The sequence below is a fragment of the Ctenopharyngodon idella genome, chromosome 20 (assembly GCF_019924925.1).
Source record: "Ctenopharyngodon idella isolate HZGC_01 chromosome 20, HZGC01, whole genome shotgun sequence".
Lineage (NCBI taxonomy): Eukaryota > Metazoa > Chordata > Actinopteri > Cypriniformes > Xenocyprididae > Ctenopharyngodon > Ctenopharyngodon idella.
Window position 1 is genome coordinate 28596219 of NC_067239.1, and position 23335 is coordinate 28619553.

Here is a 23335-nt window from a genome sequence, read left to right on the forward strand (position 1 = left end):
TAGTTTGGCAGAAAGTGAAATATTTGTAAATGTTTTTAATGCAGCACATGCTTGTTGTTTAATGTCCTGTATTGTCAAGTGATGGAGGGTAGATGGCGCTGATCCACTTTTTAAAAAATCCACTGCACCTCTTGAACGGATACCATATGCCAAACAAAGCATCGAATATAACATTATAAATAACATTATATTCGGATATGTTCTCACACTTATTTCCAAACTAATGATCATGCCAGGACAATATAGTGAAATCATCAATACAGCCAATTATCTTCATTTGAAATCCAAGATATGAAAACTTAATGCCTAAACAAAATAGACTAAATACCAACATTTTATTTCCTTTTTAAAGTTGAGCTTTGACTGAAAAATGTTCATTTGTCACTGCATATAAATGTCAAATACGTACACACCAATGTCAAGTAGTTAATAAACTCATAATCACAGATCTTAAAATGACTATTGTATTAGACAAATGTTGCTACTTTGTGTTAAATCTGTTTGTGGTTAATTATAAGCAGTGTTGGGGAAAACTGTTACAATAGCTGTGTAGCTGCAGCAGGGATGAGGTGAAATACAGACTTCTAACAAAAACAGGGTATTTATTAAACAAGGAAAAGAACAGTGACACAATACTTAACATAAGATAACATCAAGAATGGACAGGGAGTGCAAGGAGTGAGTCCAACTTAAAGGGAGTGCTAATGACGAGGAACAGGTGCCGGGAATCCAGGGAGAAGCGCGAAGCTGATGAGGGAAGTGCAAACAGGTGTGAAGCAAGGAGGATTCTGGGAAATGGAGTCCAGGACAGGCATGACTGTGACAGAAACGCAGTACAAGTAACTTGAGTTGCATTATCAGATTACTTTTTCCAAGTAAATAGTAAAGTAACACATTACTTTTTCAATTTAAAATAAAATATCTAAGTTACTTTTTCAAATAAGTAAAACAAGTTACTTTTTCACATTTAATGACTGACAGCTCTCCTGTCCCCATGTTGAACGAAATAGGGTAAGTCCAGAGGTGTTGTGTTCGCTGTGTAAACATGATGGGTATTGTAGTTCTAGAATAAATGTGAACATGCATTTACTCATCTCACATGCATTCAAACATTCAATATTCCTCAAAATGAAAAACAGTGAAATGCAATCTCAAAATTTTACACAAACCTGTAATAATTAAATATATTAAAATACACAAACATACTTTATGTACTTAATCTCACGTTATCAACCAATGTCTTTGCTGCTGACCTTCAATGATCTAAATCAACTGTACTAATAAGCAAAAATTACTTTATATTAGATTTAGAAATAAGATCACTAGTGCACAAGTGCACTTATAGTACACTATGGGTTCAAATGTACTATAAGTAGTTTCTAAATATATTTTTTAAATACAGAGATAGTATATTAAAAGCACATTTTAGTTCATATTTCATGGTGTCTCAAAATAGCACAGTTGAGTACACTTAGATGTTCTTAAGATTGTCTTAAGAAGTACTAAAGAAGAATTTTTAGTATATTAAGTACAAAATTAGTGCGCAAAAATAGAGCACTTTAAATACATTATAGAAATGTACTTTTTTTTCACCTGGGAAAGTAACTTTCCCCAACACTGAATATTTGTGGTTGTGTTGCAATTTGAAAAAAATCTTACAATCCCTGGGTGTGCCTGTTTACTTTTGATAATGCTTTGTGAATGTTTATCAGAACACAATTCAGGTTTGACAAGTTTAATGTCACTGTAGGAATTTGTAGTAATAGCAGTTGGCATGTTCAAATGTCAGAAAGGTGACTCACGTACAATTACACATTAAATACAGACATGAAAAGTTCAGTTCACCCAAAAATTAAAAATTGTCATTAATTACTCACCCTCATGACATTTCAAAGCCATAAGACCTTCCAAGACAAATCAGAGAGCTCTCCGACTCCTCCATAGACATCAATTTAATTACCACTTTCAAGGTCCAGAAAAGTAGAAAATACATTGTTAAAATAGTCCATGTGACTACAGTGGTTCAACCTTGATTTTTAGAAGTGACGAGAATACTTTTTGTGCGCAAAACAAAACAAAAATAACTACTTTATTCAACAAATTTGACTCTTCTCTGTCATTGTCCTATGCTGTTTATGTTCAGCGCTTCCAGGATCTACGTCAGAACGCTGGCTCAGTGGAACACCAGAAGCCAGCACTCAATTTACAAATGGCCGCCCCCACTCTTACGTGAAATATAAGGTAGATATTCAGAGCAGTGCCATGACAGGTATGAAAGTGAGGCTGGGGGGGATAGACTAAGGCTGCGTTCACACTGTGAGCCTCAATACTCAATTTGGATTTTGGCTCAGATCTGATTTTTTTATATAGCTGTTCACAATGTTGTTTTAAATGTGGCCAATATCAGATTTCCAGTGTGCATTTCCTGCATGCGCAAAAGAACGATACAAACGTAGTGAGGGCAGGGAAGAACAAACGATTTAAACTGTTGTTTGCTCGCCATAATTGAAATAATGTTGGTAGACAGACAACAATAAATATGACTGACAGAACACAGAGCACTTGCTGAAGACGCAGAAGCTGACATGGGTATGCTTTATAGTTTCCTGGTTGGTCACTCGCCTATGATGTTCTGTCACACTCTGACACAGCACGAGTTCCCTTGAAAGGGAGCTACATTTCTGAACAAAATAGACTACCTAGCCTAAATACATGTATTTTGTTAAGTTTTAAAAGTTATAAAAAGTACCTAAAAATAGAATCATCCCTGGGCCATTTTTGATAATGTTTGTGAATGTTTCTCAAATCAGAATGAAAATTTGTGGTTTTACAAGTTTGCGTAAAGCATGCATGACAAGAATTTGTGGTAAAAGCAGCTGAAATGTTGCAATGTTCACATGTCAGAAAGGTGACACGTATTTTCATATGAAATACAGGTATGAAGGTATGAAAACATTCTGTTCTGGTCTGTTCTTTACATTTCCTTTTAAATCAAGTATAGCTAGCATCAGTTCAGACAGGTCACATCAGTCAAGCTCATATCAGCTGATGAACATTTTATGAAAATATGAAAATATTTTAATGAAATTAAAAAAATTCTGTCCCTCCTTTGAAAGTCTATTCACCCAAAATTCTGACACTTCAATACATTCATAAAGAGATTGTAAAATAAAACCATATGAATTGAGCGGTTTAATCCTAGTCTTCTGAAGAGACACAATCGCTTAATATGATGAACATGTTGGCATGCTTTTAATCATTTTTCCCTCTTTTGATTTAATTTTGTTAAATGTAAGTTTCACTTACCTAGATTTCTTTGGCTATAGAGTTCTGCAGTAATGACGTATGTTGGCTAACCTGGAGGTTTGCATCACCCTGGTTCCCTCTACAAAAACCCAGTAGGACTTTTGGGTTATTGCAGAAAGTCAGGTCTGTGACTAATAAAAGTTTATGATCCTTTCATGTTTCATTCATCATAATCTTCACAGATCAATTTTAATGAACTTTGAAGCCTAAATACAATCGGCAGAAGTAAAAAGCTAAATAGAGGCTCTAAACAAACTACACTATAGTCACATGGCTTCAACATCACCATCACTGAGCTTCTGACAACCTTTTTAGTCTTAGTTTAAAATTGTTTTCCCTGAAGATTAGACTTATAATAGTGTGCAAGATTAGAAACCCAGCGAGGCTGTGAAAGCGGAGTAGATGAGTTTACCTGTTCGGCTAATGATGTAACATTCCTGACAACTTCTGTCCCATTCAGCCACTTGTTAGCAACTACCTTTTTTAAGACAAGAAAAAGCTTTTCAGAAACAACAAGGGGGTATTACTGATGTATTTTATGCCATATATATATATATATATATAAAACATCTTGAGCTTGTGTTCACCACAGACCTTTTTTAGAAATTTAATCAAAAACCTATTCAAAAACCCATTGACTTCAGGGCGATGGAACTGGAAGTGCTAAAATGCTAACTCGTTTCTGGATTTTGGCCCACAAAAATATGTCTTCCATGTACTTTATAATTTTATGATGATAATATCTAGACAGAGACATGTTGGAAAAAATTATTCAATCAAGCATTATTTTTATGTCAGTGTAGTTTATTGTAAATAATAGGCAGACACTACTGTACTATTATTTTTTTTAAAGGTGCCATAGAATTAAAAAATTGAATATACCTTGGCATAGTTGAATAATAAGAGTTCTGTACATGGAAATGACATACAGTGAGCCTCAAACACCATTGTTTCCTCCTTCATATGTAAATATCGTGCGTGAAAAACACCAAGGAAAAAGGGCTAATCCCAACATAACACCATCTGTTACATAACAGTCGGGATCATTATTATTTACGCCCCCAAAATTTGCATATACTAGCCCATGTTCTAGGCAAGGCAGTATTGTCGTTGTGGAGCTGCACAGCTGAATCATCAGACGTTCTGCAGGTATTGTGAAGCAAGCAAGCAAGGACAATAGCGAAAATGGAAGATGGATCGATAATAACTGTTCACGATGCATGATATCATGATATATTTAGTGATATTTGTAAATTGTCTTTCTAAATGTTTCTAAAATCGTTAGCATGTTGCTAATGTACTGTTAAATGTGGTTAAAGTTACCATTGTTTCTTACCGTATTCACGGAGATCAGAGCCATGTCGTTATTTTCATTTTTAACCCGAAAATGCTTGCAGTCTGTATAATTCATAAACGCATCTTCATTCTTAATGAGTTTCTCCAACAGTGTGTAGCTTTAGCCACGTTAGCCGTGCAGCACACTATCAAACTCATTCAGAATTGAATTTTAACAAACATCCACAAAATACATGCCATACTTACGTGATCTGATATGCTGCATCACGAACAGTTTGTAAAGATCCATTTTGAGAGTTATATTTGCTGTGTGAACTTCTGTAGGCCTATTATTTATGCAATGTTTAATGGAGTCGCGAGCTTGGGGATGGGGGGCACGAGCATTTAAAGGTGTACACACCAAATCAGCGCATTTTTAATCCCACCCCAAAATAGGCAGTTAAAACATGGTATAATAAAAAATCTATGGGGTACTTTGAGCTGAAACTTCACAGACACATTCTGGGGACACCAGAGACTTATATTACATCTTGTGAAATGGAAATTCTCTGGCACCTTTAAACTGTTTGAACTGTACATTTTTAAACTGTTTAAATGTAGACTGACTTAATAAAAGCAGATATATAAATATAAATACATTTAAATAATTGATGAAGCTTTCCTTTGATTTTACAGTTTTTTTCAACTGCTTACACACATTTTCAAAACTTTGCCTCTTTTTTTCAAAACTTTACACACAGATCCAAGAATTTCACGATTCGATTCGATTAATTCGATTTGATTCTCCATTTTAATATGCATTCATAGGGTTATTGAAATGCTTCTCCCAATGTGTCTTAGTCAGGGCGAGAATTACACAGCAACCTTCAGGCGGTTAGAGAGTGGGGGCAAAAAACAAAACAAACAAAAAAGAAAACCCTTTTGTCCATTATTAATGTTAGTTCATGTTAGTTCTTAATGATGCTACATAACTTTATTTTAATAGTCTATAAAAATTGGCATTTGTGGAAATTTACATAAGCCAAAATTTTAAAAGGCTTTAAAAGTGTTGTTAGGCCTAGTTCATGTTAACTATAGTGTAGGATAGTGTTAATGGCTACACAACCTTATAAAGTGTTCCAGGTACATTAAACATACTACTGTAATGCTTACATGGAGAGACCTTAGAATACCATGCACTTTTCCAACTAATCCTAAACTAACTTTTCTTCACGGAATAGTAAGAAAAGCCCTCTTTGTTCTCTTTATACGGAACATTTCCCTTATGATGATTCTGAAAGAAAACGCGCTGGGTGTCTACTGTTGCTATAGTTACGAACGCAACTTTAATGCGCATCTGACTGATAGATAAATCGCGCGCTCTTATTTCAGTGTTGTTAATGTTGTGGTTATTTCAGCAGTTTCCTTCGTGCATTCAGTTTAACGACATTAAGTTCATAATTTCATTTATCATTCATTGGAACTGTGCGTATGCATTTAGACACTTACATTATGTGTTTGGTCCATCCATGCAATAAATGCGCGCCATTGAATAAGCGGGGTTTTAACGTTACTTTAACTGCTCAGGTAATATCAATGGTATGAGCGCAATCCAGTGAAAGGCAGTAAAAAGTGTAGCGCGTATCTGTGAATGAGAGATGTGAGGGTGCGAATTATGGCGCACAACATCTCCATCAATTCGCGCATGTAGTAATTTAATGTTTATATATTTTAAAGCACTGAATCGCTATAGAATCGCGATTAATCCGATTCTTAACATTTTACATCGATTATCGACCGAAATTAACTATTCACGATTCAAAGATCGATGCATATGCATCATCAGGATTTGTAATCGATGCATCGAGAAAACGAGTGAATCGTTACACCCCTAATAGAAACCCATAAATTAAAATGCATCAGATATCAAATTGTAAATTAATATTTTGCAGTAAATGATGACAATGTTTGATCTTCCAAATGTCACTCATTCATACTGTACACACAAACTGAATATGCAATAATTGTAATGTTTATTGATAATGATTGTTGTTACGTATGCCAATAGAGTGGTGCAGATATGATGTCAGAACCTAGGCTGGTTCCTTCCCTTGAGATTTTCCTATTGGTTTTTATATTGGGGTTTTTCAATTTAAGAGTGAAATAAGGTGTGTGGTAAACATATCTTGATGATACTTGAATGTTTTGCTCTACAATGTAAATTACACACACCCATATCAAAAGTGTAAATTTGGAAGCTTTTATGTTTATTTTAAAAAACCTCCAAACACCCCAACCAACCGGCCTTGGCTGGAGCCTTGGGGCCCAGAGTACAAATTAGCCAGGGTGCCCAGAAACCCTAGCGGTGCCCCTGGTCTCTTGTTCACTTATAATAGCAGAAAGAAAGGGTAGCATTGTACAATCAGCTTTGCTTTCTTGTAAAACACTACCAAGGCAAGAACTCAGAGTAGCGTGACTGTCAGTTTTCATTAGTGTTACTTTCAGATCAGGTATATGACCTGTCAAAGTACTTCTAAATAATGATGTGATTTCAGGGAAGGCTCTGACAGCACACTCTTCTATGTCAAGTATGTACAACAAGTTTGGTTTCTCTTTTTTTTCTGCGAGAAAGAATGCAAAGTGATTAAGAAACTCAAAATGGTTCTAATGCCATGAATTCTTTTCACATTATGTATTGCTGATGTTAGTTGGTTTCCAGTAACCAGTCAAAAATGTTGACAGGCAGCACTACAACTCCATCCAATTACCACTGCATTTGATATATACCACTTTACGTTGTTGTCCTCCTAAAGCATAATCCATAAAACTGAAGCTTATCATAGACTATTATTTCATATTGTTCCACAGGTTCAAATCACTCACACACCAGCATCTGCATGGTGGAATTAGATAGTGTACTAATTCCCAAGAAAACTGTTGCTAGATAGTTGTTCCTGTTCTGTCTGTAGAAAGATGATGTAAGTAAATTAATTAGGAGCCTTGTAATATTGTAAGGCCCTATGACATCCCAGCACAGCAAAGAAGGTCCTCATTGACCAACAAACTTTGTCTTTTTGAGAACGAAGCCACAGTAGATCAGCTAATATACAGTAGACTGATGTGTTAATGGAAGCACTAACAGCACTGTTCTTAGTTTGAAAAAATGTACAATCGGAAAATAATGTATCAAAAGATGAGCAAGTGTTATTGATGTGATAATGCTGTGTTGTGCAGTGTCAAATAAGTGTATTACAGCAAAGTTTCTAAATAAACCTCCTGGGGTATAGTATAATAATGAAAGTAATTTAAAGGGTTACAGCAGGTTGAATAACCTTCTTAATGCTCCTTTATTCTTTTTTTTTTTTTAATCTCTGCTTGCTGTATGTTAATTTTTCACCATGTGAAGCATTAGTCATTGAATGATAATTGATGAATTAACTGTTTACAATTTTGTAAGGGAACAATTCATTTAAAAAATGTGCTACACATGGTAATTAGCCAAAATATTGGCCAAATTGATATATAAACCTAAATAAAAACATTTAATAATCAACCTGATTGAAAATAAAAATAAAAATCTCTCACCTCAGTAAAAGTAGTTATGCTTTACTCATTCCCTGCTCAAAGAAACGCCCATGTGCAACAAATGCACAATGATTGGTTCAGATCTTCTATAAATGATCATGACTTTCAGGTGATCTTCCTCGTTGCCAGACGGTATGTTTTTAAAGCTTTTACTTCTTCATAACTTTGTTTATACCTTTTGAGAACATTGTTTTTTTTCAATTTGGTTTTTTCTACTGAATTAAGCAATAATTCAACACTATAAACTCTAATTAGTTAATCTTACTTTAAAAAGCATGCAAACTGATTGCCTTAAACTAAAAGTGAAATAGGAATAGTACACTATGTATACTGACAAATGCTTAGTTAGTGTTGTTCACTTACATAAGAGTTCAAGTAACTAAAGAACTGTAGAGAGTACTTGATAATTTACTGTAAATTTAGTCTTGACTCAGTATAGCTACTCAAAATTACTATTTTCAACAACTAAATAATTTCAAATGAAATAGTAGCTACTATGCTGACTGCCAGAGAGCATTACTGCATGAATAAATTAAGCAAATGCTTTGTTTTTACATTTTTTGGCTTTATCTATTTTATTTGCTGTCTTGTGTCAGTAGTAGCTCAAAAAGACAGCAAATAAAATTGTTTTGTCAGAGTGTTTTGTCAGAGTAATTTATTTGATAGCATTGTTGTGTTTTGTATGCTGAATGCTGATGTCTATGTGTGACTCAAGCAATGTAAATTTGCAAGATATTGGTACAACCACAGGGGGGTTATTTCAAGCCAATTAATCATTTGATGTTTCACAAGGTGTTTATGACACAAGTTTTTGCAATATGATTTTTAATAGATCATAACTGTACATGAAAAGTAGATTAATTAATGATCTATTTAGAAGTTAGAGCAACCTATTAATTACTTCTCTTCCTTTGAAACCACAAGTAACTGCAATTTCTTGTTGCATCACTGCATCAAAAGGAAAAGATTTATAGTAATATAAATGAAGTTCCAAGTGTCAAACCAAAGGGAACACTAATCATCATAATGAAGACTTCAAACTTTGCTTGACACAATGCTACTCAATTACAGTGAATATTACAGATTACTAGATTTTTCAATTGAGTTCAACAAATTATTGGACACATTAAGTAAAGAGTGTTAGAATAACTGTTAGGTTTTATCTAGGTTTTAGCTTTGACATATTTCATAAGACAATTTCTAAAGATGACAATTCACAAAAAACTGTGGTGTGCATAATTTCAAACATTTTCTTTCGTATTATTGTTCATTGGAATACATGGCATCAGTGACCAGATGACAAACAAATATTTATTATAGAACCTAATTAATTTGTTAGTCTCAGCAGCAGCACTGCAATATTGTCTAATAATGTTTTTTTTTTTTTTTTTTTTCCAGATACATCTATAATGGGCAATATCAATACTCTAAAACTTACTAAAATTTTTAAAAAACTTTTTTTTAATGGAGATGAAAATTGCTATTCTCATAAGTTAAAAATCCCATATTTTTTAAACACTTTCCAATCAAATCAAAACTTTAATGATATCTTAGAAAAAATACAATCTACTTATGATGGATCAGTAATTAAAAAAGGTCAGATTATAAAATATAATTATAAAACCATGGAATTAACTAATCAATTACCTTGCTATATATTATGTTGGAATAGAGATTCACGTAAATTTAGCTTTGGTCTCGGTTTTTATATTGGGAATGGATTCATCATGACAGCTAAACACAATTTAAAAAATAATAATAAAGTATTTGTTATATTCCCAACTAAAAAATTTAGTTTGGTCTACAATATTAACCCCCTTAAAATACGTTTTGAAAATAAGGATGATATTGCTATAATTCAATTTGAAAGCAATTGCGACAAACTTCCAAATATAAAGCCCATAGAAATAGGTGAATTATCTGGAAACAATTTTTTCTTTTATGAGCTAAAGTCAGGCCATTTTAAAAAAAAAATGTGTGAAAAGATAAAACCTAACCCAAGGACAAAGATGCTAATGCTTCCCAAAGAATTAGCTTTTTTTAAAGCAGGAAATCATGGAGACAGTGGAAGCCCATGTTTATCAAGTTCTGGCAAATGTTTTGGAATATATGTTGCACGCATAGAAAAATCTAAAAATTCTCCCCAGTCACATGAATTTGGTATAGTTTTACAATTTGATAGAAATTTAATTAAGAAAATCTCATTAATGACTCAAAATCTCATTACTTCCTTTTAAAATGTTTCTCAAATTATTCTCTGGTAACTTATATATTATATTATACATTATATATTATCTCAAATAAAACATAATTTAAAACTTAATAAAATATTTAAAACTTAATTAATTTTATTTAAAAATTAAATTAAAATAAATAAATACATAATATTAAACACAATTTTATTTATAAATAAACAAATAAATAAATAAATAGATAAAGTCAGGAAATCAAAATTGACACTATTTACTTTGTTACAGTACATCACTCTTGTGGTGAACAATTAAACCGTCCTAGAAGGCCGCTGTCCTGCAACATTTAGCCCCAATTAAACACACCTGAACCAGCTAATCAAGGTCTCACTAGGCATACAAGAAACTTTCAAGCAGGTGTGTTATAGCTGGTTACAGCTAAACTCTGCAGGACAGTGGCCCTCCAGGACCGAGTTTGGAGGTTTAAATGATACCAGTGTTTCTCCTTGTACAATTTCCCAGCCCCCAACCGAGCTGAAGAGCTTCACTGTGAGCGAGTAAGCCATAAAGCAGGGCCACCACGGTTAGGAGTGAGAAACACTATATCATCAACCAATATTTGGGAGTGCACGAACGCTGTAACACAATAGAGGGTATGCATGTGACGTCACCGTCAACCGTTATGACCGCGATTACGCCTACTGAGTGGCAAAAGACTGAGTGGCAGCATTGGTTTTCAGCGTGAATGCCACGAAAAACACACAAAACACATCCAAAACAGGAAAGAGCTTTGCGGCTGACTGTACAAATAGCTTTGACACAAAATCTGAGGTATATTTTTACAGACTGCTGAAAGCTACAGAAAAAAGAAGCAAATAGGTCGCTGCAATTCACAGAAACAGCTGGACTCCAGGCAGAGAAACATGTTTTGCAGTTATCATTTTGTGTCAAAATGTTGGATTTTGGGGTAAAATTATACCCTATATATTGTATTGTTATATATTGTGTTGACAACTCATCAATTAAATATTTACCATCTTATATTCTGCATAACTGGGTGTTTTTAAATAAACACTGACAAAAACTATACAAGTTTTAGGGCTGGACGATATATATAACATTGATATAAGTGATCACTCCGATTTAGACCTACCTATATTGTATTTATATAAAGCGTCCACAGGCAGATTTGCTTTATGTATTTCCACAGCATCGAAATCAGGCACATATAAATGTAAGGAAACACGATTCCTGGCTGCATGTCAATATCCATGGATTAGGTTTCTTTGACATGTTATAAGGAACGCTTTCGAGCCCAACTTTTAGTGTAATCATTTGTTTTACTCGCGTTTTTCAGTCAAATCCAGTCATGCAGCAGGTTCTTTTGCCACTCAGTCCAGCTGAGGGAGCGTGTTCTGGCGGGAAAGTGACGTCAATGCATACCTTCTATTGGCATGGTTACAGTTAATTGGCATATTTAGGTATGTGATATTGCCCATTGTCTGGCAACTGAGGAGGATCTTGTGCCTTGCCCAAAACAATAACGTAAGTTTTTTTTTTTTTTTTTTTTTTTTTTTTTTTTTTCAACTGCTTACACACAAAATCTTTACTTGTCACACAATTTCTGAAACCTGACACTCAAACATCAGAACCACACACCAAATATGCAAAACCAAACACTAATTCTTGGCCTTCAATTCCATTTTCAATTTCATAAAACACTTTTTGCTAAACACAACACACAATTCTCTATGTAACACAAAAATCTAAAAGGAAGTATCTTGATTTCCTTTTTCAAACACAACCATTGTTTCTGTCAAACTACACACTGTTAATGTATTTCTGTGTAATACTGTATTCATGACCACAAATTCTTACAGTAAAAAAATAGTTTGGTTTCAATCTTTCTTTCGTGTTTACCGTGAATTTTTCAACATCTCTCTGCCAATTACTTTCAATCTTGTACAGAAATGTACATAGGAGCTCATGGAAGAAGAGCTTTAGGTTTTGAATAACTGTGTGTATGTGATATATCCAAAAATATAATATTATGGCAACGATGTTTGCAACGTAAGACAAATGTTTGTTTTTGAGATGTGTTTGTGATATTTTGAATGCAGTGCTTCATTTTGCAAGAGATGTGAGGCATTTTGCATTTTGTGTGCAATTTTTGGATTTGTGCATAAAGTTTTGAAAAAAAAAAAAAAAGAGGCAAAGTTTTAAAAATGTGTGTAAGCAATTGAAAAAACAAAAACAAAACGTAATTAAACATTGTAGACCAGATAAGATTTGTGCAAAATAGGCTACTGTACATCTAAATTTTATTTATTCTTTTACTGCACAAATGTAAGTCACATTCCAAATTGAATTTTACAGGTGTCTTGTGCGGTCTGGAGTAAATCTTGTTACAGGTGTTGAAGGAACAGAGAAAGCTTTGGTAAGCTTTGTATTTATTTATTTATTTTATTTTTTTGAGATGTTAACAGAAATGTACTGGTTGCACATCAATGAAAACAACAATAGCATTCATTATGTTTATTATTAAAGTCCCCCTGAAATCAAAATTGAAGTTCCCTTTCATGGGAACTCTCGACGCTACGTCATATGACGTTATGGGAACCTTCTGCGTGATTGCGTCGTGAAGCACTCTTGTATTTAACCAATGATGAGACGAGACGTCAGAGGCAGGTGACGTCACGGACCAGGAAACTATAAAGCATACCCAGAACAAAGAACGCTAGCTTCTGTTGTCTTCAGCAAGCGCTCTGTGTTATCGTGTGTCTTATTTGGTGTTGTTTGTCTTATTACATAAACAAGTCACAATCTCTTTGTCTGAGGACAAGAGTATCTCACACCAATCCATATATTTATATATAAAAAAGACACGTATTATGGCGAAAAACAGTAGTTGAATGGGAGTTGAGCATGCCCAGGCAGCTCTTGAGGGAGCTGTCTGTGTGCACTGTAAAAAAAAAAAAAAAAAAAAACTCACTCTCAGGACACTCTGTGTTTCTGTGTTCCCCGCGGATCGGGTCCCGCTTCTGCGGTATCTTCCCTCTGGGTTGAGGCACCGGTATTTCACATGTCCAGCTCTGAGGAGGTGGATATTGTGATATCGATCTGAGGACTCGCCACCTCACACACATATCGTGTTTCAAAATCACACGTTTATAACAAATCAATAGTGAACAGCAGTTTGAATCGCGTTTCCCCCTGTGCTGCACTATAAAGCGAGTGGGGATACACACGGTTTATGTGTTGTTTGCTGGGAGTGGAGCATGCACGTCAGCTCACAACTGACAGTGAGCAGTGTTCATTCATAAAAATATCCCGAAGAGCATGCACTAGCGGGAGTTTTTTAAGCTCCACTCCTGTTGGCTTTATTCTCGAGGGAATAAAAGTCTAACGCAAGGCTCGGACCTCGCGCTTGCCGAGGCAGCGCGTGGATTGAGTTTTCATTAAAGAATATATAGCTCGGATCTCGCGTTGCCAAGGCAGCACGTAGATTAAGTCTGCAAGAGAGAATATACGGCTCGGGTCTCGCGTTTGCCGAGGCTGCGCATAGATCACGTGTCCGTAATTTTTTATATATATGTATTTATATTTGGAGGGAACTGAGTAGATGGGAGTTTCCCTTTCTCTCTTTCCCTAAAATACCTTGCGAATTATTATGAGCTATAATACTTTTTTGTATTCTAAATATATTCAGCCTGTTCAAAAAGAAAAATCTGGCTGCATTTAATTTGAGGATTAATTGAAATATTGAATACATTAAATTCTGAGGAATAAAGGAGACCGTTCTGCCAACCCTGCCACCTCGTGTGCTTCAGGGCGCAGTGGTTTCAGTGTTCCTCCAAGAAAGAGGAGGGTTTTAGAGCGGTCAGTTCAGATGTTCCCTGCCGGCTCGCCGTTTCAGGGCACTGGTCTGACCGTTCATCCATAGAAAGTGTCGCCACCCGTGCTCCCCCGCAGAAAGCTTGGGGACAGGGACAGGCGACACAGCTGAAGTCTTTGTGGGGTAACACAGATCTGCGGACTGTAATTATCACCAAGAAGGCTTCGAAGAGGTCCTGATGCCAGTGGCGAGGGACATTGGAGGGCAGCCTCCGAGGAGGGCCGGTCATCACTTGATTCGGCTGTTCCTTGCCGGTTCGCCGCTTCAGGGCGCCGAGTTAAGTGCTCAAAAAACACCAGAGGCCAGTCTCGAGAGACTGGTTCCCTTAGTAAATTTTATGGCAGAATGGAAACTTCTCCCAAATATTTCAAAATGGGTGCTGCTCACAATAGAAAAGGGTTACAAATTCGGGTCTCGCCTGCCCCAGTTTATTGGGGTCCTTCCCACAGCGGTGGCCCCCGAGCAGTCTCTGGTAATGGAACAGGAGGTTATGACGCTCTTGCAAAAAAGAGCTATAGAAGGGGTTCTCCTCCCAGCAAGCTGTCAGTTTTACAACTAGTGCTTCACTGTTCCAAAGAAGGATGGAGGGTTATCCCACAGATCAGGTCCGAGGACTGGTTTGTTGCGATAGACCTGAAACATGCTTACTTTCATGTATCCATCCATCCTCAACACAGGAAGTTCCTCAGATTTGCTTTCGGGGACAAAGCTTACCTGTACAGGGTTCTTCCTTTCGGCCTTATCACCGCGCACATTTACGAAGTGCGTGGATGCAGCTCTGGCTCCACTGAGACTCCAGGGCATCCGCGTACTGAACTATATCGACGACTGGTTGATTATAGCTCAAACAGAACATCTGGCAGTTCAACATCGAAATGTTGTTCTGTCACACATGAAGAGGCTTGTGCTGAGGCTCAATGCCAAGAAAAGTGTGCTGGTTCCGGCTCAAATTACCAACTACTTAGGGGTACACGCACGCACATTCGCAAATTTCTATATATCCTAATTATTGTTAATATGTAATTCATTTTTCCAGGAGCTCTTTGCTTCTACCTTCAATTAAATTGCTAACAGTGATTGTAAATTAATTGCCTAAATTATTACATTATTAGCTAACTGCATTCTCCAAATTGTAATGTTGACATGCATTCTCTGTAAAGCTGCTTTGACACGATATGTATTGTGAAAAGCGCTATACAAATAAATGTGAATTGAATTGAATTGAAAAGTTTGGGACTCCACCACGATGCAGGCACATCTGTCTCCTGCTCGTGTGAGTTCCATTCTCAATGCCGTGAATGGGGTGAAACTAGGCCAGTCACTCACTGTTAAACAGTTTCAAAGACTGTTGGGTCTCATGGCAGTTGCGTCCAACGGGATACCTTTTGGCCTGCTGCACATGAGACCCTTGCAGTGGTGGCTCAGGACCAAGGGGTTTTCTCCGAGGGGAAATCCTTTTTGCACGATCAAAGTCACGCGGCGATGCCTTCGTGCTCTGGTCGTGTGGAAAAAGCCTTGGTTCCTGTCCCAAGTACCTGTGTTGGTGGTTCCTTGTCGTCGCGTAATGCTTACGACGGATGCTTCCCTCACGGGCTGGGGTGCGATCATGAGTGGTCACTCAGCTCAGGGTCTCTGGGAGGACCATCAGAGTTCCTGGCACATAAATCGGCTGGAAATGATGGCGGTATTTCTTGCAGTAAAATACTTCCTCCCAGACCTGAGGGCCCATCACATGTTGGTCCGCACGGACAACATGTCGGAGGTCTCATATCAACCATCAGGGGGGTCTGCGGTCTCGCCAACTATGCAATTGGCCCATTGGATCCTCCTGTGGGCCCATGGGAAGCTCCTCTCACTGAGAGCAGCTTACATCCCAGGGCATCAAATGTGGGAGCAGACACCCTGTCGAGGCAGGGGCCGAGGCCTGGGGAATGGAGACTCCACCCTGAGGTGTGATGGAGCTCACTTTGGAAAACTTTGGTCGAGTGGAAGTCGACCTATTTGCTTCAGGGGAATCAACCCAGTGTCCACTGTGGTTCTCCCTATCTCATCCAGCACCATTGGGTCTGGATCCCATGGTACAGACGTGGCCGAGGCTGCGTCTGTATGCATTTCCCCGTTCGCTCTGCTCCCGGGAGTTCTGGAGAAAGTACGCCAGGAAGGGGTCAGTCTAATATTGATAGCCCCGTACTGGCCAACCAAAATATGGTTCTCAGACCTAGTGTCACTTCTAAACGGCTCCCTGATGGAGCTTCCTCTCAGGCAGGACCTCCTGTCTCAAGCGGGCGGCATGATAATTCATCCACGCCCAGAACTACGGAGACTGTGGGCCTGGCCTCTGAGGGGGCCAGGCTCATAGATGCTGGTCTCCCAACTGAGGTTGTGGAGACCATACTCCACTCCAGAGCTCCCTCCATGAGGAAGTTGTATGCATATAAATGAAAACTGTTCTCTACTTGGTGTAGACAAAGCAATGTGGACCCTGTCCACTCTTCTATTAGCCTTGTGCTTCAATTTCTCCAAGACAAGTTCTCGGATGTTTTTATCCCCTTCAACCTTGAAGGTTTATGTTGCGGCCATTTCGGCCATGCTCCTCTGGGGGATTCCTCGGTAGGTCGAGACCCCCCTTTTTTATACGCTTCCTCCGTGGTACTCTGAGGCTGAGGCCTTCAGTACGTACAAGGACTCCGGCCTGGGACTTGGCCGTGGTATTAGAAGGGTTAGCTGAGGCATATGTGATTCAACTGGATGGTCATCCCAGCACACATTTATTAGGTTTTAAACCTGGACGTAGGCTCCACTCCGGGGTCGTCAGTTCTGTCTACAAGATAACAGACAGGTACTTGGTTCTACGGCGTAGTTGGGACAGCGTTCCCATAACGTCATATGACGTAGCATCGACAGTTCCCATGAAAGGGAACATCTCGGGTTACTTGTGTAACCCTGGTTCCCTAAATAGGGAACGAGACGCTACGTCGCGTTGCCGTATCCCTGGCATACCTGTGAGCGTCTTGCTTCAGCCATAATCCAGAAGCTAGCGTTCTTTGTTCTGGGTATGCTTTATAGTTTCCTGGTCCATGACGTCACCCGCCTCTGACGTCATTGGTTAGATACAAGAGTGCTTCACGACGCAATCACGCAGAAGGTTCCCATAATGTCAAATGACGTAGCGTCTCGTTCCCTATTCAGGGAACCAGGGTTACACAAGTAACCCGAGACGTTTTTTGGCTTTTAGTATGAATATGTTAGCCTTATATAAACTAGTGTGCTCCAAAACAATGACAAAATTTGCATTTAGAAAATATAAGCATTCAAAACGTAGTCTCTCACTTCCGTCCAATATGGATCAATGATTTTGATGACATTACTCTGCACTTAAGCTTTTCATCAGATTTTCTGTCCAATCAAATGTTCTATACTTGCTCTCACTTGTTCACACACTATTTTATACATGGTGAATGGCACATAGTTTACTATATAGGGAATAGGGAACGATTCAGACAGTCTAAATATGCTTTCCATTGGGGCGAATTAATCTGGTTTCACGTTAGTGTCACACAAACCGCCACAGTGTGCACACAGTCTGCTCAGGTCCAGAGTCACAATAGTACAGGGGTGCTTTCCTGAAAGCATCGTTAGCCAACTATGGTCGTAAGTCCCATTGAACTCTAATGGTAACGATGGAACTTGCGACCATAGTTCGCTTTGGGAAACGCACCCCTGAGCGGATCATATTCGCAAGTCAGCGCAGACCAGAAAACGTATCGGACCCATTTGAACAGAATGCTATATTTTAAAGCGATATGGAGGAGATTATAGGAGGAGAAACGGTTAGAGATTAGGGGTAAACTGCAGTTTTACAGAGCTCAATGGCTCTGGCCAAGCGGTTGGTTGTTTTAAAAAGGGGAGGAGCTGTTCTATATGTCTCTTCCTATTTCAGTGGAAATTACGTCAACACATTGAACAATAATAATTCTACAGTCTCTGAAAATGTCCAGATTTTTAAATAGTTGGTAGTCAAATCCAGCTCTAACCGCATCGCGGGGAAAATATAAATGTCACTTTTGTGTTTCTGTACTGAGGAAACATACACTTACGACACATGTCCGAATACAAAACTGAACAGGCAGAGATGAATGAACAGCACTGAAATGGAAACAGTCTTTTGTGACATTTGAATTCTCCACTTTAAAGGGATACTTCACCCAAAAATAAAAATTTTTTGTCATCATTTACTCACCCTCAGGTTGTTCCAAACCTGTATAAATTTCTTAGTTCTGTTGAAAACAAAGGAAGATATTTTGAAGAAAGTTTTAACCAGGCTGCTTTGGGCCACCATTGACTTCCATGGTAGGAAAAAAAAAATACTATAGAATTCAATGGTGGCCCAAAGCGGACAGGTTTGTTTTTCTTTCTCTTTTCTTTCTTTTCTCATATTTTAATATTCATATGTTAGTATAATGAGTGTGTTGAATGTCTATGTTTTATTGGTTGTTTTGTCCCCTCTCCCCACCCTCTACACTCCCACTTTTCCACAGCTTTTACACGCTCATTTCTTGAGTCTGTTTCAAATCTGAGATGCGAATGACCAGTGAGGGGTTTCATGACACTTTAAATGTTGTCATGTAAATGATTACTATTTTTGCAGAAATATTTATTAAAATATCCTTGTCAAAAGGCAACAAACACAAATGTGAACTTGAGAATTTTGGAATGTTTGAAAAGATTAACTTTAGCAATATCTTTTACCTTTTGGATAAAAATGGGATATATCTTTCTCTGTTTTATGCTGAAAACAACTAGTTGCACCTCCAGACTGCATTCATCACTTTTGGGTCAAGTTACAATCCTGATCCCTCTTCCTTAAATGATGGTGGTGCCATAATGGTGGCCCTGACTCACTTGGTGAGACAAACAAGGCACCCCTCATTGCCACCTTCCCCAACAAATGCAAAAGTAAGTCTTTCTATGACATACAGCATTGCAGATAATACAGAACTAAATTTAAAAACATGAAAAGTTGTACTAATTTATTAATTCTCTAATTGTATTTATTCAATAATTGCATGAAATGGAAGGAAAGCTTTTTCAATTAAATTATATAAATTGCATAGATTTGACTACAATCTATATGTATCATATATTATGACAGAAATATTTGTACATAAACATAAGTGTGGCTAGTAACCTTTTAAAGGATTAGTCCACTTTTAAATTAAAATTTCCTGATAATTTACTCACCCCCATGTCATCTAAGATGTCCATGTCCTTCTTTCTTCAGTAGAAAAGAAATGAAGGTTTTTGAGGAAAACATTCCAGGATTATTCTCCATATAGTGGACTTCAATGGTCTCCAAACGGTTGAAGGTATAAATTATAGTTTCAGTGCAGCTTCAAAGGGCTTTAAACGATACCAGATGAGGAATAAGGGTCTTATTTAGCAAAACGAACGGTCATTTTCTAATTTTTTTTTTTAAATGTATGCGCTTTATATAAACAAATGCATTTTGTGTGTAATTTTTGGATTTGTGTGTAGAGTTTTGAAAAAAAAAAAAAAAAAAAGAGGCAAAGTTTTAAAAATGTGTGTAAGCAATTGAAAAAAAAAAAAAAAAAAACGTGATTAAACTGTAGACCAGATAAGATTTGTGCAAAATAGGCTACTTTACATCTAAATTTTATTTATTCTTTTACTGCACAAATGTAAGTCACATTCCAAATAAAATTCTACTTACGGAAAAAACGGAACAGGCACTGCGTTAGTTCCGTAAGTTGAATAGGGAAGGTGTAGGACATACAGCGTAAGCTTTTTGAAGAATACGGTAGTGCGGTTTTGGTGGAACCACTTGAAAGTGATCATTTGTTTATATAAAGCGCATACATTTAAATTTTTTTTTTAGAAAATGGCCAATTGTTTCGCTAGATAAGACCCTTATTCCTCGTCTGGTATCGTTTAAAGCCCTTTGAAGCTCCAATGAAACTGTAATTTTTACCTTCAACCGTTTGGAGAGACCATTGAAGTCCCCTATATGGAGAAAAATCCTGGAATGTTTTCCTCAAAAACCTTCATTTCTTTTCGACTGAAGAAAGAAATACATAAATATCTTGGATGACATGGGGGTGAGTAAATTATCATGAAATTTTAATTGGAAAATGAACTAATCCTTTAACAATATGTGTTATGTCCCTGTGTTTTTATTTATTTATTTATTTATTTTTACCATTTCTGCCATATCTTCTGTATTACCTTAGATGTAAAAATATGAAAACAGGAAATATTTTATTACTATTACTTGCATTCTTATATCAAGCATTTTTTTCCAAAAATGAACTCTTCCTCTCTCCAGGAGTATGACACCCCTTTGTCATGTTGAACCACGTCCAGATGACATACATCACTGTGGGTCAAACTACAAGATAACAAGATCTATTCCTCACGGAATACACAGCAACTGCAAACTGTTTACAGCAACACTGAAACTGGTCCTCTGACAAAGATAAAACATCTGGGGTGCAAACACCCAACCCATAGGCATGGATGCCGAAATGACAAAGTGCCCATGGAAAAACACAAGATACTCTCCATTCATTTACTCCAATCAAAAAATTGGTTGAGATTCAGATTGGTGGATCCCAGATCACACTGGGTCCCGGCAGGTCGCAATACACACAATTCTACCATTATAACCTAACACAAAAGCTTGGGCTGTCTGATTTTTGCACAATGATAAATTGCATTTTAAGACAGTACTCTTGAGAAACTGGAAATGGAAATGGTGGTGAATAAAGAGGTGTTTGTATTTGCTCTTGCAAGTTTCCAATAAACAAAAAGTAAAGACGTAGGTGCGACTTCACCCTTTCTTGTTGTAACAACACTTTGCATTTTAGTTTATAGAAAAAACAAATATATGGACATGTTATATAAAAACTTGAGACAAGATTTGAACTTCCTACTCAAGAAATGTGTCTTACTGTACATACAGACACAGAAAATATTTCACTGCAATAATATGGATTTGATGCTTTCAGGTCCATCAATTGTAAATTAAATATTTTATTTTTAGTGTCTGGTAGTGCAGCTTTTGCAGGTGTATTTTTTACTCTTAATAACAGAAATGCATTTATGGGGTAGCATTATGTAATCACATGAGATATATTTTGGCTGGTATAAGCAGAAAACTTCAATTTCAACAGCCAAGGTCTGTTTTACATCTATAAATGCTTTTTACCACAGAACATTCTCATCGTGAACGAATGTTCACTCCATAATATTTTGATCACTAAAAAACTTTATTCGCTATAATGGAATTTTTTAAATTGCCAAAATCCATGATTGTGCAGTACCGAATCATTAATAAATGAAGAAAACACAGTGTGTGAATTGTGGGCCCTAACCAATTCCAGGTATGGGGCCCCAACACAAAGGGCTAGCTCTGATTGCTCACTGGTCTGTGTGATGTACAATGTGAAAAATATGCTTTGTACCCCACATAATGTTAAATCAACCAGCAGCTAACCAAATCCTGACCCCTGGGTTTACCCTGTAATTCACCTAATTTTAATGTTGACCTTTTCCCAAAAATGTTCGTTTGTCCTTCCCGTTTATTTTCATTTTATTTTATTTATTCATTCATTTATTTTTTTTGTTTGTTTAATTTACCAATGAAATTCTAATGATTCTCCATCAAAGGAACTTTCAAAACAGTTTCAATGATGATCCACCAGATGGAGACAAAGGTGTTTTTTGTTTGTTTGTTTGTTTTTTACATTTGTAAAATTAAGAGAAATACTATTTGCCTAGAGTCTGTCCACCAGATGGAGAAAATTGTACAGAATAAATAAAACATTTGATAGATCCATAAGAGGATCACTAACATTTGAATCACTAACATTCTAAAGGGTAGGCTGTTTATGCAGATCCTCCGATAATATTACACAATAGCATAAACATGTTTATGTTTAATAAACAAAGTCACAAATATTTATTCATGGATGGACTGGTATTATTAGATGCAAAAAAGATGATAGGATCATTTTCATTCAGGTATCAAGGTGTTTGAGTCATTGAAGCCACAGAGATAAGTGGATATGAGCGTCTTAAAGGCCTGTTGAAATCGAGGGTAGAAAAAACCATAGATCAAGGGGTTACATGTGGAGTTAAAGTATCCAAACCAAACCAAAGCATCAAAAACATCAACAGGAGTCACAAAATTGATAAAAGGATCAACAGCAGTGGCGGTAAAAAAAGGCAGCCAGCAGAGATAAAAAACACCCATGACAATGGCCAGAGTTTTAGCTGCTTTTCCTTCTCTTTGAGCAGAGCTTTGGCTCTTCAACCCTCCTGCTGCCACCATAGTCACTCTTTCAGACATAACCTTTGCATGTTTTCTTGCAACATAGAAGATTTTCATATACAGAGAGCTCATGACCGTTCCAGGAAGGAAGAATGTGAGAAGTGAGCAAATAAGACCCCACTGTTTGTTAAAAAACAGAACACAACTTCCCACACAGTAAACCTGCATGATAAACGACTCCAAGCCAATTTTGTTCACCCCTGAAAACACAATAGAAAAACTGTAGAGAAATGAAAACAGCCATGCGAACGTAGTAAATACAGTCACAGTGTTGTTTGTGACCCTCATTTTGTACCTTAAAGGATCACAAATGGCCCAGTACCTGTCAATAGATATTAAACTGAGATGTATCAAAGAAGAAATGCTGAAGGTCATGTCCAAACTAGAATGCACTTTACACACAACATCTCCCAGATACCAGCAGCCTTCAACAGATCGCACCATGCTGTACGGCATGACCAAAGAGCCCAGCAGACAATCACTGGCAGCCAAAGAACGAACAATCAGATGAGTTGGAGACTGTAGATGTTTGAAGTGAGAGATGGAGATGATGATCAGCAGGTTCCCAAAAACTGTTGTGAGGATCATCAGCACCATGAAAGCATACATTGACACTTTAAGGACAGTAAGACGATGAGCTCTTGGACAGGAGTCCGGCAGGAGTGGATAGCAGAGAAACACATTCTCAGAGTAAATGTCAGTTTCATTTGAGGTCATTACGAAGATATAAACTGA

At 37.1% G+C, this 23335-nt stretch overlaps 1 protein-coding gene and 2 long non-coding RNA genes across 3 annotated transcripts; 1 reads left to right on the forward strand and 2 right to left on the reverse strand.

Moving 5' to 3' along the window:
- Positions 1 to 1883: 1883 nt before the first annotated feature.
- Positions 1884 to 3777, reverse strand: LOC127502997 (uncharacterized). The gene is made up of 3 exons (XR_007926985.1): positions 3719 to 3777; positions 3307 to 3385; positions 1884 to 1962 (listed from the first exon to the last, which is right to left on the reverse strand). It is a non-coding gene; the product is annotated as an uncharacterized LOC127502997 (long non-coding RNA).
- A 5785-nt stretch (positions 3778 to 9562) lies between these two features.
- LOC127502474 (uncharacterized) lies at positions 9563 to 21088 on the forward strand. The gene is made up of 4 exons (XR_007926866.1): positions 9563 to 11900; positions 12732 to 12792; positions 19054 to 19206; positions 20594 to 21088. It is a non-coding gene; the product is annotated as an uncharacterized LOC127502474 (long non-coding RNA).
- Positions 21089 to 22282: 1194 nt separating this feature from the next.
- On the reverse strand, positions 22283 to 23332 carry LOC127502470 (trace amine-associated receptor 4-like). Its single transcript, XM_051875408.1, has one exon. The coding sequence runs from the start codon at positions 23315 to 23317 to the stop codon at positions 22283 to 22285; it is 1035 nt and encodes a 344-aa protein (XP_051731368.1). The 5' UTR covers positions 23318 to 23332.
- Positions 23333 to 23335: the final 3 nt, after the last annotated feature.

Bases quoted from the DNA above. Each gene is read 5' to 3' on its own strand.
- LOC127502470 (XM_051875408.1), bottom strand. From the start codon at position 23,317: ATGACCTCAAATGAAACTGACATTTACTCTGAGAATGTGTTTCTCTGC.